Consider the following 17,576-nt stretch of genomic DNA (forward strand, 5'->3'; position numbering starts at 1 on the left):
AACACGAGTGGAGGAGTGACCGGTTTCTCCGGAAAAGGCCACTGGGCTGCTCCACCATCAATTCAGGCTGTTCTAGGGCTCCCCCAAATCATACGTGTTAAATCTCCTCTGTCTATAATGATTCAGGCCTTCTCAAGACCACCTCTAGATTTGAGTTATTTACTACTTAGCACTGACTCTAAGTCAACCAATTACCTGCTAATTGAAGGTGAAAACGGGAAGTGGGACCTTCAAGAGAACTGACAAGAAAAATCCTTGCCAGAAATTCTTTCGAAACTTTGCACACACAATATTGTGGAATGGGGTTTGCTCTGGAGCCAGAGGCTTGCATGAAAGTTCTGGGTATATTTTACTTTGCACAATACTTTGTCACAGGATGAGATGTAGCGAATTTGGAAATATCTCCCTAATGGCATCTCAGTTCGTTGTTAAAACACAATGTTTGGGGGGCTCCAGCGTTTGGAAGCAAAGAGCGTGACAAGTAGGTATTAGTTTTCAGCCTGTAGCTGTCAGTGTGACAGGTCTCACAGAGTGCTCTGGCTGGTGCTCTGTTAACAGTGCTTTCTGCTTGGCTTCCTGTCCAACCTTGCACAAAGCACGAGTTGTCCACCAGCCTTGGGTAGACCCCCTCTGTAGCCTGGTATCCACACTTCCCCCTCATTTCTGACATTCAGCTCACTGGAGTTCTTATGGGTAATTTCCAGGAACTCTAGGGTGATTTGAATGAAAACAAAAACTTCTTGCAATTGGTCCGTGATTTTTCCATGAACATTTTATCCTTGCCACTTTTTTTAAGGTGGAGGAAGAAAACCCAGCATAACATAGGAGGAATTTACTTGTAGTTTTCTTTGCAAGTTTTGCAAATGGCTTATTTCTGAAACTTTCTATGCTTGTAGTCAAGTGACACAGGACTCATTGCTAACATTCCCTTCATAATAACAAAAACAGTGATGGGTAACAGTGATTTTGTATTTGCCACGTGGCACGTCCTTTGCCCGCACTGTTTCATGCAACTAAAATCCTGTGCAGTCGATGCTGCCCTAGTTCCCTCGGGGCCACTGAGCCTGGGGCGGGGGAGAGTCTGTCTCTGTCCTATGCTGCTTTCTTTGGCTGGAAAGAATCTCCTCTAAAAACAAGCCCTCAAGCCATAAATTGGCATCTACTTAAATGTGGTGCATGGGATGGACGTGTTACTGCTCCCTCTCTACGTCTGAAAAAACGGAGAGCAAAGGAATGAGGAGCTGTAAGCCCACTGGCATTACCAGTGAGGGGTGAGCTGTCCCTCACTGAGCAGGAGGGGTAAGTGGAAACCCAAGAGGGACACTAATTCAGGCAACAGAAACCTTGACCACAAGATTGCTCTGAAGAGGAGGACTGGTTGAGAGTCTGTAGAGGGACGGCCAGCTCCTTCCCCCATGCCTCTCCCGCCACCCAGGAGACAGGAGGCCGACTCTGCGGAGATGGAGAAACCGCAGTGTCAGACCCAGAAACGCCTGGCACGGCAGAAGGAGTCGGTGAGAGAACTGAACAAGGGGGTAAGGAAGTAGCTGGATCTGTCTATGTGCTACACGGGGAAAGCCAGCTCCCCCCCTCCCCGGCCCCTCCCCAGCCTCCAGATGCTCAGGCCAGCCCGGACCCCACCCCAAGGCGGGCAACGGGATGACTTTCTGGAGACAATGATTAACCCAAGAGCAACGGGGGTTCTTGGGGGCATTGGGAGTTCTTGCCCAATCCTGGGTGAGCCCACCAGTGGATTAAGTCCAACCAAGCATGTGGTTTCTAGTCAACTTCTCGGTGCCAAAAGTCATGGAAAACCTTGAACATGTGTCCAAATAAACACACAGGAGAAAAAGGAAGTTTAAGGAGAAGAGACAGTGGAGGGAACTGGGGGGAAAAGCCCAGAATGACAACAAGCCTCCTCCCCAAAGCCCGTGGTTAATATGTGTAACGAGACAGGGGACACCACCGCGGCCATGAGACACAGGATGCCACAAATAACCTGAGAGCAGGAGAACGAAGTCTTGGTAATTAAACACATGATAGAGGAAATAACAGGAAATGGCAGATTCAGCAGAAGGTGGGGGAAACAAAGGTAAAGAGACCTACAGAAAGTACAACAAAACTAGGCAAGAAAAAGGGGAAACGATTTCAGTTTGAAAAAGAGATAACAGAGAAAATGGGCAGGAAATTAAAAAAAATAAGAAAATTTCCTGAATGTGTGTGTGTATATATATATATATATATATATGAGTTTCCAGACTGAAAGGGCCCACTAAGTATTTTCTACAATGTCTGAAAAATATTATATATCATCACAAAATTCCAGAGCAATGAAGGCAAAGAGAAGACTCGACGCATTTCCAGAATGAAAGAAGCAACAGGTTGTTACACAGAATCGGAAGCCAGGCTGGCACTGAACTTTGCTACAGTAACACTAAACCGGACTCTGAAGCAATTCTTTCAAAGTGCTTAGGAAACACCTATAATTCCAAGCCCAGCCAAGCAGTCAGAGTTTAGTACGAGGCTTGAATAAAGACACTTTTCAAACAAGCAGGATCTAGAAACCTGCTGAGTCCTGTTCCCTGTCCTGGGAGCCGTAGGATGCTGTGCTTCTGGCAAAGGAGACACGGGACAGAAAGTGAAATACATGCACACGGGACCCAGGACAGGCAGGATGGGGAGAGGGGCAAGTGTCCCCAGGGTGATGCTGGCGGGAGGCGGAGGGGACAGCGTGTGCTGGGCCCCAGGAACAGGCAGTCAAGCATGGAGCATGCGACAGGGAATTCCTGCACTTAAGGAAAACTTTCTCTGACTTTTGGAGCAGGAACATGTCATGAGAAAACAGCATTTAAGAAGGTGCTCAGTAGCTGCACCGGGGTCCCGATGAGACTTGATGGGGATATAGACAGTTCAGAGTTTAAAAAATGGAAATCCATGACTGAGACCGGAAAAATAAGAGTGAACAGATGAATGAGTGAGCATTATTTTCAAACATTTCTGCAATTAATACTGGGTCACTTATATCAATATTTGTTTGTACAAAGTTTCTGAGGTAATTTTTTGTGACTTAAGTATTTCTCTATTTTGTCACATTAACGTGAAACACATCGTTGCTATATAAGTAGCAGCAATGAGCTTTAGGAGGAAAAAAATGCCAAAAATATATACTTGGAGAAGTCTAAGGGCAGGACGGCGACAGTTGCTGCCATGAGAAACCTACCGGTGCCTGGTCAGGGAGGAAGCGCCCAGCGCAATGTGGGGCTCTAGGTTTATGGCTACCTGGGGTTTTCCTATTTCTGTTAAGTTCCACGATAATACTTTGTTTCAGCTTTAAACAGTTCACTGAAGTACGTGCTATAGTCAACATGAACATGGAAATGAATACATTTTGTTCTCCCAGAAAAAGAATGTTGATGTTTATAGATTTCATGTGAAAACAGATCATGGGGGACATTTGTCAGTAGGAGGAAAAGTGACCTCGCGGATCGAGGGCTTGACCCGACAGGTTGCTCAGAACCTGGCGGAATGCGGTCAGCAAGGAGGGTGGGTGCTTCACCCTGCCCCATCGTGTGAAGTGAGGTTCATTCCAGACCACATGGAGCGTGCCGTTCATACCCATGTAGCCCCTCCAGGAGAAAGAGATGGATTTGAAACTTTGATTTATCCATCTTAGACATCTACAAATTTGGGGTAACTTGTGGTCACTTTGCAGAGGTCAACTCTGAAGAAAACGGCAGTTGACGCAGCCAATCCCGCTCCAGCCCCGGGACCCACTCGGCCTGGCCCGCGGCCTCCCTCGCCCACTCCCGCCTGGCCGATGCCTCTGAGCCTGGCGGGCCGGCAGGGACCCTTTGCACACTCCTCAGCCCACCTAACCGATTTGGGGGCTGCGGGGCCCCAGGCTGACGCCGGCCACATCTCACCTGCTCTGAGACCTGCAGTGTGAGGTTGGCAGAGTGGACGCCGCCTCAGATCCAAAGCGAGAGTGCCGCAGTTGCCTGGGACGAAGCCCCAGCAAAACCCCAGAGTCAAACTGTCCCGACTAAAAGGACCAGGGACTTGGACAAAATTTGAAATATGCACCTTCTTTATCCCATTTTACTTCCAATTTTAATTGGAACACAATTACAATTTATTTAGATCACTTACTACCATTGCCAAGAGCGTAGGATAGAAAGGCAAGATGCATTGTAAGATGCAAAATAAGAAAGTGGATGTTTCTCTCTGGCTGATACCATGATGAAAACGGGGCGATGGTCCTCAGTGTAAATCAACTTTTCAAATTACAGGACCTTCAGGATCCACGTAATTTCTTTTGGAAAACTCTCTGCCAATTTTGGGCAAAAATAAAAAAAATTCCTTATGATATTTCTCTGTAGTAAGGTAGCTGTTTAGTATACTAAAGTCTTAATAATGGCAATAGCCAAATATAATTCTGCTTTTCAAATATGGGATAATTAGAATAAACATGAAGCGGAACTCTTGCAGTTACTCTAGAATGCTTCATCATGAATAAGCCTCTCCCATATGTGTAAAATTGCTTTGTGATGAATAAAAATAAACGTGAGTGTTTCACCCTTGCTTTAGAGGCCGCCCCCTGCAGACAGCCAGATGTGGAAACGCAGTCATCCCGGGGAGAGTCTACCCTGTGGCTAGCGCTGTTTAGGAGACCAAGCTACCAGCTCTATTTTAGAAATTACAGAGAACAAGAGACGTTGTTATTCTCCACTGCATTGTACTTAAGCCACCTTTTATAGTTGCTGTTTTTTTTTTTTTTTTTGGCAACAAACATTATGGAGCATAATGTCATGTCCCTGGAACCAGCTGGCACATGAACTATTCCCACAAAGAGAGAGACAAGGATAAGAGAATACCTGTGGTCTTTCCAGAATCTTTCACAACATTCGTAACGGCGATTCCCAGGAAAGCAGCGAGTTTGCAACTGTAGCTGCAGCAGATACTTATGCCTGTCTGACCTGTTTACATGCTGCTCCGAGCAGAGAGAATACCGGACAGCCACGCCTGCCCCCGCCAGCTCCGGACGCACGGTGAGGTCAAAGAGCTGCAGAGTGTGTCAGTCATTCCGTTGTTTCACCAGCCTCACAGCAGGCGGCTCACAGCTGGAGTCCTTCAAACTACCCAGACGGACACACGGACCTTACGCTGAAATATCAAAGCAGACCTCAAGGACGCCTGGAATGGAGGAGGCCACAGAGTGGATGCACTCCCAGGGCCTCAGGGCTGAGACGGTGAGTCTAGCAACGCACAGTGGGACTGTGGACACAGAAATTAAGTAAAGGTGCCTACGTGTGGGGGCGTTTCCTCTGAGCATCCTCAGAACCCTCTGCAGTCAACGCACAACGGCAGCCTTGGTAACAAGGAGCCGGCACCATCCTGCCAGAGAACCACAGCCAGAGGGCAGAGGGGGGCACCTGCTCTACTCCCCAGCAAAGTCCACAAGTCCACGGTTCTGATTGGAACCAGTCTGTAGTTTCCCTTTCAATAAAGAAGCAAATGCGTGCGTTCAAATTTACATGTGATTCATCTCGCCAACCTGTTCTACGAAAATCTATATATTTTACTCTATTAGTTTAATATATGCATTGTTTTAAAAATCAAATGAAAGAATATCTAATTCCTTGCCACATATGGAAAAGGTTTTTAAGAAAGCCCCTAAATTGATTCCAGTATTATCCATAAAGTTTGTGTAATCATAACCTTAGTCAAATAAGGAAATAGTCATTCTTAGTTTTGTTGAGAAAATGAACTGTCTGGTTTTACACATGTAATAGAAACCAATTAAAATAAACCTCCCTGTTACTAATGTTCCCACCATTAGGTGATGCATTAGTTTGAATGAAAAACTTACACATTTGCAGGAAAAATAAATCAGTGGTAAAAAACTGGCAACCTAATATATTTCAGCCTGTAGTAGACAGAAATATATTCTCTACCAGCAAGAGTTGCAGACGAGGAGTGAAACTAAGTAATGTGAGTTAGGGAGTCATTTATTGGGAAAAACCATTTTAAAATATCCAAATATAGCAAATGGGCTCGTTCAATAAAAGACCTAACCCCAGGTCACGCTGAGAAGAGGTTGGTAACCACGGAGTGGATCAGCTGGAATAAGTCGGGGTTAAAGAAGAAGTAGGAATTGTGTGGAAATGGCTCTATCGGCTTCCAACTACGGATAATCTAGTCACTGTTCGTGAAGTGACAGGAAATGACAACCCCGGGACCACGTCTTATCCCCTAGCACAAACCTTTCCCACCCCAGCGCCCTCTTCCTGCTTATCCTTCCCCAGCTGTCCCCTGAAGTCCCTTCCACGGCCCATGGGGTTCATTCCCTGATTTAACTAAAGTCTCTTGATTCACTGGAAACGCCCCGTCTGGACGTGGCCTGGCCCCCCTGCCGTCTCGCCCCTCGTGCTCCGAGCCAGGAGGCTGTGCGGCCCCTCCGCTCTCCGCGCTGCCTCGGGACAGCTTTGCCATCACCACGCGGCACCCTTGCAGTCACCCTGTGCCCTGCTTGTCACCAACAATCTGGGCCACTTCCCGCCTCTCTCAGTGGCTTTGCTACCTCGCATTTGGTTTTCTGCTGGACACCATCCGTGGTCACGTTCCCCGGCCGCTGCTTGTATCCTGTGACCCCAACTTGCGCGAAACCGTCCGCTCACACAGACACACCTTGAACCACGCGGAAGGCGTTTACGATTCTGACTGTCAGAACCTCTCTCGGCTCACACGTGCTGCCCCCTTTCCCACGGTTTCCTACCTGGCGCCCTCCGTGGTCCCGCTCAGCCCTGGCGTCACTTCCACGTCGAGTCCTTTCCTTTCCCCGGCAGCCCTGGTCTGGCCTGATCCGCGTCACTTTCTGACCCTGCACACTGCTGGATGGTGACGTCAGTGACAGCTCTCAAGGCTCGTCTAATCAAACACTGCGGCCAGCGCCACCCACGACAGGATTCCACCTGCAGACGCGCTCATGAACCGGCTCACTGGCTCTCAGACGGGTCCTCGCCACGGCTTGGGACACACACATTCCTTTCCTGCGATTTCGCACAGTTCCCCCCAGCCTTTCACTGCGTGACCCCACAGTCCCACAACTATCCCGCAGACGTCTCTGTCGCATTCTTTCCCGACAGCCTTGTCATCCGCACTGGAATCTCCGTCTTCCCCTCCCCACGTCTCGTCTCGTTCACCAACCGTCTCCGGGGGAAAAGTTTTCATCCTTCTTTCTGTGGAAGGTCTTGTATGAATTTTATATTAAAGGTTGGTCTTTAAAAATATGTGGTTTATTTTTGGCTTTAAAATGAAAATAAGTAGCGTATTCGTATCACTGCTGTCTTACCACCAAGATGTACAGTTGAAGGAACAAGAGTTTTGTTTAGAGGAGGGGGTGTCGTTAGCAGGCAGCGTCTGTGGAGGAGCAAAGTCCCTGTGGAACGGGGGACACTTTCTGGAGTGGGCTCTCTAGGAAGGGATCCAAAATCCAGGTGGAGTCCTGAAGTCGCTGGTTTCTAGGAGAAGAGGGAGCCCCAGGGGAAGGGGTGGGAGCAGTCGGCCCAGGGCATCCTGCTTGCAGCTGTGCTCAAAGCTGAGCTTAGCAAGGAGCGTCTGTGATGAAGAGTGGGATGAATTAGGGTTTCATGGAGGAGGAGGGATGGGAGAGAGAGGATCAAAAGTACTTATTTCTTTTCAAATAACACTTTGTAATTATAAAAGTAAACATTATCGTTGAAAAGTTGGAAAGTCGGCAGTAGTTAATAAGAAAATATAACCTGCTCAAAATCCTACTACTCAAAGAGCCACTGGTAACAATTTGGTGCATTCCTTCTTATATATCATGCACACTGTAGTTGGGTAAAGTGTATTATTATTTTTTTCATAAAATCAATATTAAGCTTCATATGTCATTTTGTATGTAGTATTTTCCACTTAGCACTATATAGTTAACATCTCGACATCAAATGCGTAGCATCATTTCTGCGCACAAGATTCCTACGTAGCTCCGTCTCATCTGTCTGAGCTTGGCCACGCCCCCTCAGAAAGAAAGGGTCTCTGTCCAAGGACATTGAAGGGACTTTCTTCAACTTACTTTGTCATTGCCAAAGGGGCTCTTAGGCAAGACGAGACAGACACGTTGCAGAAATGCTGCATCCTGACGCATCTTCCAGGTAAAGCCCTGGTACTCGAGATGGACACACGGAATTTCTTACGGAAGACGGACTGACGACCACTTCCAATGGAAAGAAAGTACCTGCGAGTATTTCCCGTTATATTTTAGACACCAAATAACACTCCTAACCATCAAATAAAGACTCGGCCTTCTGGAAATGTAACTAAATGTTACATTCACCAAGAGACCGGCAGAGCAAGCACTACTCTCCTGACACCCAAGGATACGACTGTGTCAGAGCTAGTATTTACATGGAAAGCCGTGAGGAGGAACACATCAAAATGTTCTTCCACAGTTAAAAGTTTCATAACCAGGCAGTTCCCTGACTGGATTTCCCACTCCAGGGCAAGGCTGTTCCCAGAGTGGTCCGACACCAGCATTGCCAACACACAGTCATCCCCACCTGTGTTTACGAGGCGTCCGGACCACAGAGCCAAGCGCCGCAGACCCGGGTCCACGACCGCACCCACCCCCCTCACTGATCGTCCCCCAGTGCGTTTGGTGAGCGTGTGTGTATGAGATTTTATAATAACAAACTGAAAAAACTATTTTCTGCCCTGTTTTTTTCCCCTAATGGTATCTTGAAGGCCTCCTCTCGTTCCACACTGTGCACTTTCACTGTTACTAAACTGCTTTGTTATTTAACTCGGCTGTGCAGATAAGGAAACCCACTTACAGAAAGAGAAGCTGATGCACATCAAACCTTCAGGATCAAGGGCAGAATGGTGGATCCTCCAAACATTAAATTGGGAAGAGGAGGCATCTGGATTACACTGAATCTAATTTAGGGAATGATTATTCTGCTATAGAATTTGTATAAGGTGAAAAATGTACACGTATGTATGTGTGTGTATGTGTGTGTGCATGTGTGTGTATGTATGTGTGTATGTGTGTGTATGTGTGTGCATGTGTGTGCGTATGTGTGTGTGCATGTGTGTGTATGTGTGTGTATGTGTGTGTGCATGTGTGCGTATGTGTGTATGTGTGTGTGTATGTATGTGTGTGTATGTGTGTGTGTGTGTGTGTGTGTGTGTGCCTATGTATCTTCTTGCCAAAATGATCTCAGAGGCCACCAGGCTGCAGCTCAGTCGAAGCTCGCGCCCTTGTCCGTTTCCCTTCTGTGCGTGGGGCCCGCCTGCACACATGCTGTCTGGCAGGGAGGGGAGGAGCGTGCGCTAGAGTGTTAAGCATGTTTATGTGCATGGCAGGGTCTCCTCGCAGTTACCTGATGGCTCTCTCTCTTTGGCCCTTCGTTACTTATTCTGCCCCAAATTGTTCTGCTTACCTTCTCTTTGCCTTTTACGTTTGTTTTGTGTTTTTAATCTACCAGGTAGGGCTTACACTGGAACGGAGCCTAGGAGACCGCTTGTATTCAAACGGCAAACAGTAATATGGGCAGATCTTGAACCCTCACTGGTAGAGGCTGAAGGACGGGCAGACGCTCAGCCCGCCAAGCTCTGCTGCCCAGGCCGCACGCTGGAGCTGCAGCTGCGTCCAACATAAACGGGACGGGAAGGGAGCCGCACGGGGGCTCTCGGCCCTCGTCAGACGTGTGGCGTCGATGGGCGTGTGAACACGTCAAGAGCGCACGCCTGGAACGGCAGTGTGACTGCACGCTGCCCCCCCCACCGGGCACCTGCGCACCCAGAGCCTGCAGGTGGCCTCCCGGCCCTCCCGAGCGTCTCACTTTCTCCATAATGTGTTGAAGTGAGATGTTAACCAAATGGGAACACAGGAGGAAGGAGGAACCAGCTGAAAGGGTTCCCAAATTAACTCAGACGAACTTTTCTAATGCAATTCTATCCCAGAAGAGTCTTATTTAATTCTTCATATTCATTCAGTTTATAGGATATTATAGCAAATGACGTCCGTTGCAAAAGTATTGTCAAGTGGGAAAACTGTGGAATTGGTGGGGTCTGAAACGAGAAGCCCTGTGGCACATCTGGGTAGAAAGTTACGCAGAACAAACGAGGTTGCTCTAAAGGTATGAGACCTTTCTCCTCTTCGCCGGTCTGCTTCAGCTTCCTTCATTCAGAAAATACGTCTGAACATCTGGCATCTGTGAGGCCCTGCTCTAGGTCCTGGTGACAGAGCCATGGAATAAAGACAGACAAGGTCCCCAGTCTCAAAAAGCGTACATTGTAATAGTGGGGCCAAAGCAATCAACAAACCCAAAAGCCAGTCCGTAACTATCAGAAACAGCCATGTGCTCTGCAGTAATTAACGAGGATGATTTATTGGTGAAGGGCTGAGTGGCTGCTTTGCATGGGGCGGTCAGGGACGGTGGTGACATGAAGCTGAGACTCGAAAGACAAGAATGAGCCAGCCATCAGAGGCAGAACATTCCAGGGAATAGAACATTCCAGGCAAGGGAACAACTTGTACTCCAATTTGTGTCTAGGACTGTGGGGGGGACGCACAAGGAACTTCCAAATATGGAAAGCCTGCAGTTAAGTCCCTGATAAAGGGAACGACAGAGGCTGCGTTTCCTTCTCTTCTCTCTCGAACGTGTCATCTCTCGTCCCCCACGTGCAAGGAGAGGCCATTTCTGTGATTTTACACGGTGCTTCTCGTTGCTTATGAGTTTGAAGATGCAGCTTCAGTTTGTCAACCTGGAACTGGACGATGGCATCGAGCATCCCTAATGCCTTAGTGTGAATGGGCCAACCGGACCTGCCTCGGGGAAGACTGGCAAGGACGACTGGGCGTCTAGGGTGGGACTGAGAGATAGGAGAAGGAGAAAAGCAAAGGTTGTAAAATGCAATTATTTTAGAAAGGCTGATTCAGCCTGAGATCATCTGACCCTTTTAAGATAAGAAATAATGATACTGTCGTTTTCTTTAGAGACTGGGGAAGAGTAAGTAGTAAGAATAGGAGCAAAGGGAGCTTTTCATTTAGCACATAAATATTGAAAATAATTTCATTACCAATTCTCCCAATTAAAAGGGCACGGGCTTTTATGGCCATGTGTATGTATCTGGCACTAGAGTGACAGATAAGCATAATGTCATCTGCCAGTCTGTCCTGCTCCTGGGGGCAGGGACCGTCTGCTGCTTCACCCTTCAGGAACCTTCCTTTTGATTTCCTGTTTTGCTTCTTCCACAGGTTTATTTTCTACCTCCCTCTTGCAAGACAGAGGAAGGATATTTAAAAAGGAAGTAATAATAAAGGGGGTTTGTTATTTATTATTAGGTCATTAAGTATGAAATGTCCAGTTTCCTTAAGTACTAAGTTTGACAGTTGATCTCTCTGACATTTCACTTTGACACTTCTTGCTTTATTTTTATTGTGAAGGTACATCCTCAGTCTTTGAAATGCACAGTGTGGCTTGTGATTATCTTTCAAGAATTTTTTTACAGCAATTTTTGTGAAACCACAGATAAGTCAAAAATTCGTGTTATTTTTGAATACCAGTTCTGTTGTGGAACCAATGCAGCGCAGACAGCTGGAAATATCAACGAAGTGTTTGGGAAGGATGTGGCTAAAGAATGCACAGTACATCAACGGTCTGAGAAGTTCCATTCTGGTGATTTTAATCTTGAAAATGAGCCATGTGGGTGTGACCTGAGACCAAGGTGGATAATGATGAGCTGAAAGCTGGAGTGGAAGCAAATCCATCTCAATCTACACGTGAGTTAGCAGTAAGGTTTGATATTACTATTGAACAATATTGGACCATTTGAAACAAATGGGCAAGGTAAAGAAGCTGGATAGATGGGTTCCACGTGAATTAAACAAACATAGGAAGAGAAATTATTTCGATGTTTGCCTTTCTTTGCTGTCACAACATAAAGGTGAGCCATTTCACACCACATTGTTACATGTGATGAAAAATAAATTCTTTTTGACAATCATAAGCATTCAGCACAATGGTCAGATACAGATGAAGTACTGAAACAAAGACCAAAACTGAATATTCCTCAAAAAAATCTAATGGTGTCTGTCTGGTGGTCCAATGCTGGTATTATCCATTATAGCTTCATGAACGTGGTCAATCCATTACAGCGGATGTCTCCTGCAACCAGTCAGATGAAATGATGAGGATGCTTGTGATTAAGCAGCCCAGATTGGTCAAAAGAGACAGGACAATCCTCTTGCAAGACAACACTTGACCACATGTCGCACAAACAACGTTGCTCAAACTAGAGAGGCTGGACTTGGAAACTCTCTGTCATCCACTGTATTCACCAGACCTTGCACCAACTGACCACCACTTCTTCCAGGCTTTGGACCACTTCATGCAAGGAAAAATACTCAATTCTCAACAAGCTGTGGAAAATGCCTTTCGTGATTTCATAGCCACTCGCTCTCCAGGCTTCTTCGCTGCTGGCATAAGCAAGCTACTGTTAAGATGGCAAAACTGAGTCGATAGTTTAGGTGAATACTTTTATTAACTGTACTGCTTCTTGTTTCAGATATAATAAACTAAACTTTTGATTTGATATCGGACATTTCATATTTAATGACCTAATACTATTTATTGTTCGGTCTGATTTAGGAGGTGAGCTCAGTGGAAAAACATGACCATGCTTCTCTGGCAAATCACCTACTAAATTTTGGCATTCTGAAGTTTCCCTCCAGGGTTTATTCCTAGGAATTCCATGCATATCCATACCTTTGAAGGACTGTGTTTTGGTAGGAATAAAGAGAAACACGGATTTTCACACTGGGCCCTACATTTACTTTGAATCTTCAGGCATCACTTGTGGAGCAAGAGCAGCAACAGACTTATTTGGTGCATTCAGAACAAGGAAAGGGATACGAAAAACAGTTAATAAATTAGGTTTATGCTTATTCCCTCCTTCTCTCCTCTGACCAAAAAATAAGATTTAAGCACCATGCCACTTCTTTTGTACTGAATAATGCGACTAATTTTTCTTGTGCAGTATTCGCGTGCACCTCGCGGTCCCGCGTGGACGGTGAGGCTGTGCACACACGTGGTGCCCAGGGCTCCCTGCGCTTGCCCAGCCGCCCACGCTTGATCATGTTCAGCTGATGCTTGAGTGCAGCGTCGAGAACAAAGACTAGGAGACGCAGGAACCGAAGCAGACGGCCCTGCAACTCTGAGCCAGGAAGTCCCCCGTGGGGCAGGGAGGACAGCTCCGCTGCAGCTCTGGGACCGCCGCAGGTCGGCTGCTGAGGATTTCTGTTGGGTAATAGCGGATCGGGGCCGGACTTAGAGAAAAGAGTTCATGGCATTTCTACCTTTTTATTTTAGTCTTGGACTTTTCTTTTCCCCCCTCTTCCCATGGTCAGTATTGGAGCTATTTGAGAGAAAAGAAAAAATGCAAAGATTTGCTTTTTGCAAATGATCCCCGCCCACCCCAGGAATCTGAGAAATCAAACACCATTTTCAGGTTAATTCATTGCTGGAGTAAATATTCTAGTTCCTATCGTGTGTGCCCTCCTGTTAGTTTGATTACAAAATGATGAAGATGCATGAAATACCACAAAGCCCCAAGACACGAGCCTTTCCTTTCATGAAAGGGAATAAATCACAGGCAGATGAACAAAGATCAGAGCAAGCCATGGTTTTCACGGCCGACCATAAGAGGTGAATAAAAACTCACTTTTACCCCAACGTATGAAAAGAAATAAATAGACATGTGTAAGACTTTGTCTGGCGGTTACTTATAGTCACTAAATACCAATAACTCAGCTGCCACTCTTAATTATCCGCAGATGTCATTCTACAGTATTTCCCTACCCATGGACGCAACTTTTCAAACAACGCACAGACCTCTTGGGAAAGGCCCTGATGGACAGAGGAGGGAGGGGACAACCTCACACCAAGCCAGAGGCACCGGTCGGCTCGGGAGGGAAGCTTGGAGGAGGGGGGCGGCAAATATGAAATTTTTCTTCCATTTCCTCTGTGTTGTTTGAATTGTCACAGTCAACATGCATTCACTTTGTAATTGGGACAAAATCCAATAAAGTATTATAAGTCCAAAGAAAATATGCAAATTTATCTATATTTTTAAAGTGTCGTCATATATTATTTTCTGCCCAGTTGAATGGCAGCAATCGTGGAATACGGAATTGATTAAATGATGCTCTACGAATACGTTTAAACACACAAAGATTTGAGAAGAAAAATACGGTGAAAGGACATGTTATCTGTCGGCCGCCAGGTTTTATGCTCAGGGCTCTGTCTTCCCCCCATGAAGGGGAAATGGCCCCTGTCGACAGATCTCAAGCACTAAACCCATTTTCCTGCATCTTCTTCTATATCGAGGATCTGACTCATAAGCACCTCACGTCGCTCTTCAAACTTGTGCTTAAGCGACTCATCCTCTTAATAACCCGGAAGCTGTTTTGTCTGTTTTGTCCACGGCGGCTCAGCACACGCGGAGGTCACCGTGTGGCAGGGCTGAGAGCTGCTGAAACTCCTGAGATAAGACGGCTGTAAACGCCCGTTAACGGCTCCTCGGGTTTGCCCTCCGCGGATTTATGCCCGTTTATGACGGTCGTTAGAGCAGATGGGCTTCACTTAATCAAAAGCACCGGCAAGTCCTGGTCATTAAACACAGGTGCTCCGTCCCTCCCGGGACAGCAGGTCCTGCTTTCACTAAAAGCATCGCAGACACATATTCAGGATGCAGAGAAGAGAGGAGCCGGGGTGGCAACTCAGTTTATGGGCTGGGGCCGCGGGAGCGTAAATCCTTCTAAGGCCCCCACTTTTTTAGCCCATTTTACCTGTTCGGCCTGTGAGAGGAGCTGGAGCCCAGGTACTCACTGTCACCGCACCTTTCGCTCTGCTGGGAACACGCCTGGTGAGCGGCCCGCGGCCTCAGCAGAGCCAGGCCGGAAGGCACAGCTGAGCGCAGGACAGTCACGGAGTTTCCAAACTGCCACACGAGATTGTCCAGAAGTCTAATCTGATAAAATAGTCTGCCCCTTCAACTGAAGATGTTCTTTCTGACTGATTTGGTATTTGATTGGTCTAATAATGTTCATGAAATCACTTAGTAAACAATACAGTGCTGGACAAATGTAAGGTGTTTAATCTGGAGACCTTGTAAATTCTCACACTTCCCACAGACGAGCTGTCCCAGAGAGAGGAGAGCAGGCTGCCCGGACCAGGGAAGCAGAGAACAGCTCCTCCCGAAAGGGACCCTTCCTGCCCCAAAAGGAAAACACCGCTGTCATGCGGAAACAGAAGGGGCTTCCCTAGGCCCCGGTGGACATGTTCCCATGGAAACAGGACCCTGTAGAGAAGATGCACATGCCACACGATGCCCCCGTGTCCACCGGCTCCGTCAGGGCGGCAAGTCACGGTCTGTTACGACATGAACCCCGCGAGCTTATTTCTGCCTCTGGCTGACACTGCAACGGCTGCATTCGAACAGCCCTCCGCCGCGTGGCGCCCACGGCAACAGCCCACGCAAGGCTATCAGCCTAAGAAAACAACGGAAGTGGGACACCACGGCGGCGTTCACGGGGCTGAGCGGTTCCGTGGCCGCCCAGGGCCAAGGAGGCTGTGCTGTGACGCGCCCCTGCCCCCGACAGCCCTGCTCACCTACGCCACACCTCTTACCGACACTCACCCTGAAAGACAGAGACACAAAGCACTTACACTTACGTCTGAAATGCTTTCACGAGCCCCCTTTTCCACCGCCCCTGGGGAGTGGCCACGTCCTTGGCTCTACATTGTCGGATGTGATATTTTCACAGCCGAAACCAGGTACAGATTTTAGCAGGGGGCCGACTTAACCAGGCTTCTCATTACCCCCTTTGTTTTTAGGTGTCTCTAATATCTTTGAAGGACCCCCCCCTTGGCAGCGAGGTCACAGCAGTCAAGGACAACTTGCCTGCAGAAGCAGCAACTGGCCGCGTGGCTGAGTCCCAGCAAAAACATTTTTCTCACCAGAGAGGAACTTCAGCAGGCGTATGAAAATGGTTATAAGGCCGTGCAGAGTACTCACAGTTTGGGTTTGGCCAGCAGAGGCGGCGGCTCCTTCGTGGGTGACAGCAGGACAGCTGGTGCTGGGGGAGATTTGTCACCGTCGGCTTTGCCGTTGGCCAGTCCATTCACTCCCCGGCCAGGACGGACCCCGTTCGCTTCCCTCTCCGTGGCGCCGAACTGCGTCTGCAGGGCCGCGCCCAGTCCCGACTCAGGGCTGGTCACCTGCCGGAGCCCAGGTGTCTTCTTTGAAGCCAACTCGGAGGAGCTTGTCTCCAAGATTGGAGGGGGAGGTGGAAAGTGCTGGAAGTGATCATCGCTGGAGTCTCCCACTGAGTTATAGCTACAGTTTTCGGTGTTGGCTAAGGAAGGGGAAAGAGAGGAAAGAATAATAAGAGGCTTCTAGCTCAACAAGCCATTTTCACCGTGCCTTAGACCTAGCGTCCCCTGCGTCCTGCAACCTTGCTAAACACGCAGCAGGTGCACGGCTCTCGCTGGACGCGGAAGCGCTGTCAGCTGGGGCCGCGCCTCCCGGGCCCTGTTTCCTTCCTGACTGAGCCCCCCCTGTGGGGAAACCGGCCGCTGCATCCCTAACTAACTTCAGACAAGAGCCGGAGACAGAACTTGGTAGAAACTGACAGCACAAACAGTGTCGAGTAACAACGCTTTGTCCTCTCACTTTTGGGCCCAGGGGCCCGACCCAACATCCTGGCTTCCCTGACACTGGCTCAAGCTATAAAGGTTTCCCGTAGACACTCGCTCTGCTTCACAGCTGGGAAAGGTGAAGCTCTGAGTCCACGTGAAATGTCAGGTGATCGCCCCGCCTGTAACTCCGTATAAAAGAGATTTTCACGTGTTGCTCCCAGGAGTCTGAGAGCATGATCTGACCGTGTCGTTTTGGATTCTCCACCTCGCCCCGGGCCTGGCCGGGCCGGGCTTGCACCCAGAAATGCGCACTGACATAGACAGAAAGCGCGACAGTGTCTGTGGTTTGTGTTTGGCCTGTAACAGATTCACCCCAGACGCAACGGAAGAATATTCCGCACCCATCTGTGCGGCTCAGGCTTACAGGGTGCAGGTGTTGGTCACACTGAGCACCGCTGTCGCTGCGGCCGTCTGAGGGCTCAAGCTGCCGTCTGACTCAGAGCCAAAATGCGGGGCCCCCCTGCTCCGTAATTCCTACTGTGACGCCGAGGTTTCCTTTTAAAACTTTTAGTATTCATTCGTACAACCATTTCCCCGTTAAGATGAACCTCACATCTCCTTTCTTAATTGACAAGAACAAACACGTACAACTGCCACGCTCACGTCCCTAAGCCAGCTGTGCCTGGGCCTCTGCTGCCACCTAGCACCAGGTTCTCAATCTTCTAGAAGAATCAAAGTGCGATTCGGGTGTTCTCCCTACGTCTGTCCCATCCATCTAGAGACCCGTGTATCGATCCCCTGCTTGTGTGCATCACGTGCCAGCCTCGGTCAGAGGGATGTTTTAACCAC

At 48.1% G+C, this 17,576-nt stretch overlaps 1 protein-coding gene across 1 annotated transcript in view; it reads right to left on the minus strand.

Moving 5' to 3' along the window:
* Positions 1 to 17,576, minus strand: part of PALLD (palladin, cytoskeletal associated protein) — a 196,832-nt gene that overhangs the window by 141,970 nt on the left and 37,286 nt on the right. The window contains exon 9 of the mRNA XM_045552536.1: positions 16,105 to 16,444. Within this exon, the coding sequence (XP_045408492.1) occupies positions 16,105 to 16,444 (340 nt within the window). The remainder of the gene's footprint in view (positions 1 to 16,104; positions 16,445 to 17,576) is intronic.

Source organism: Lemur catta, chromosome 5, assembly GCF_020740605.2.
Source record: "Lemur catta isolate mLemCat1 chromosome 5, mLemCat1.pri, whole genome shotgun sequence".
NCBI classification, from domain to species: Eukaryota; Metazoa; Chordata; class Mammalia; order Primates; family Lemuridae; genus Lemur; species Lemur catta.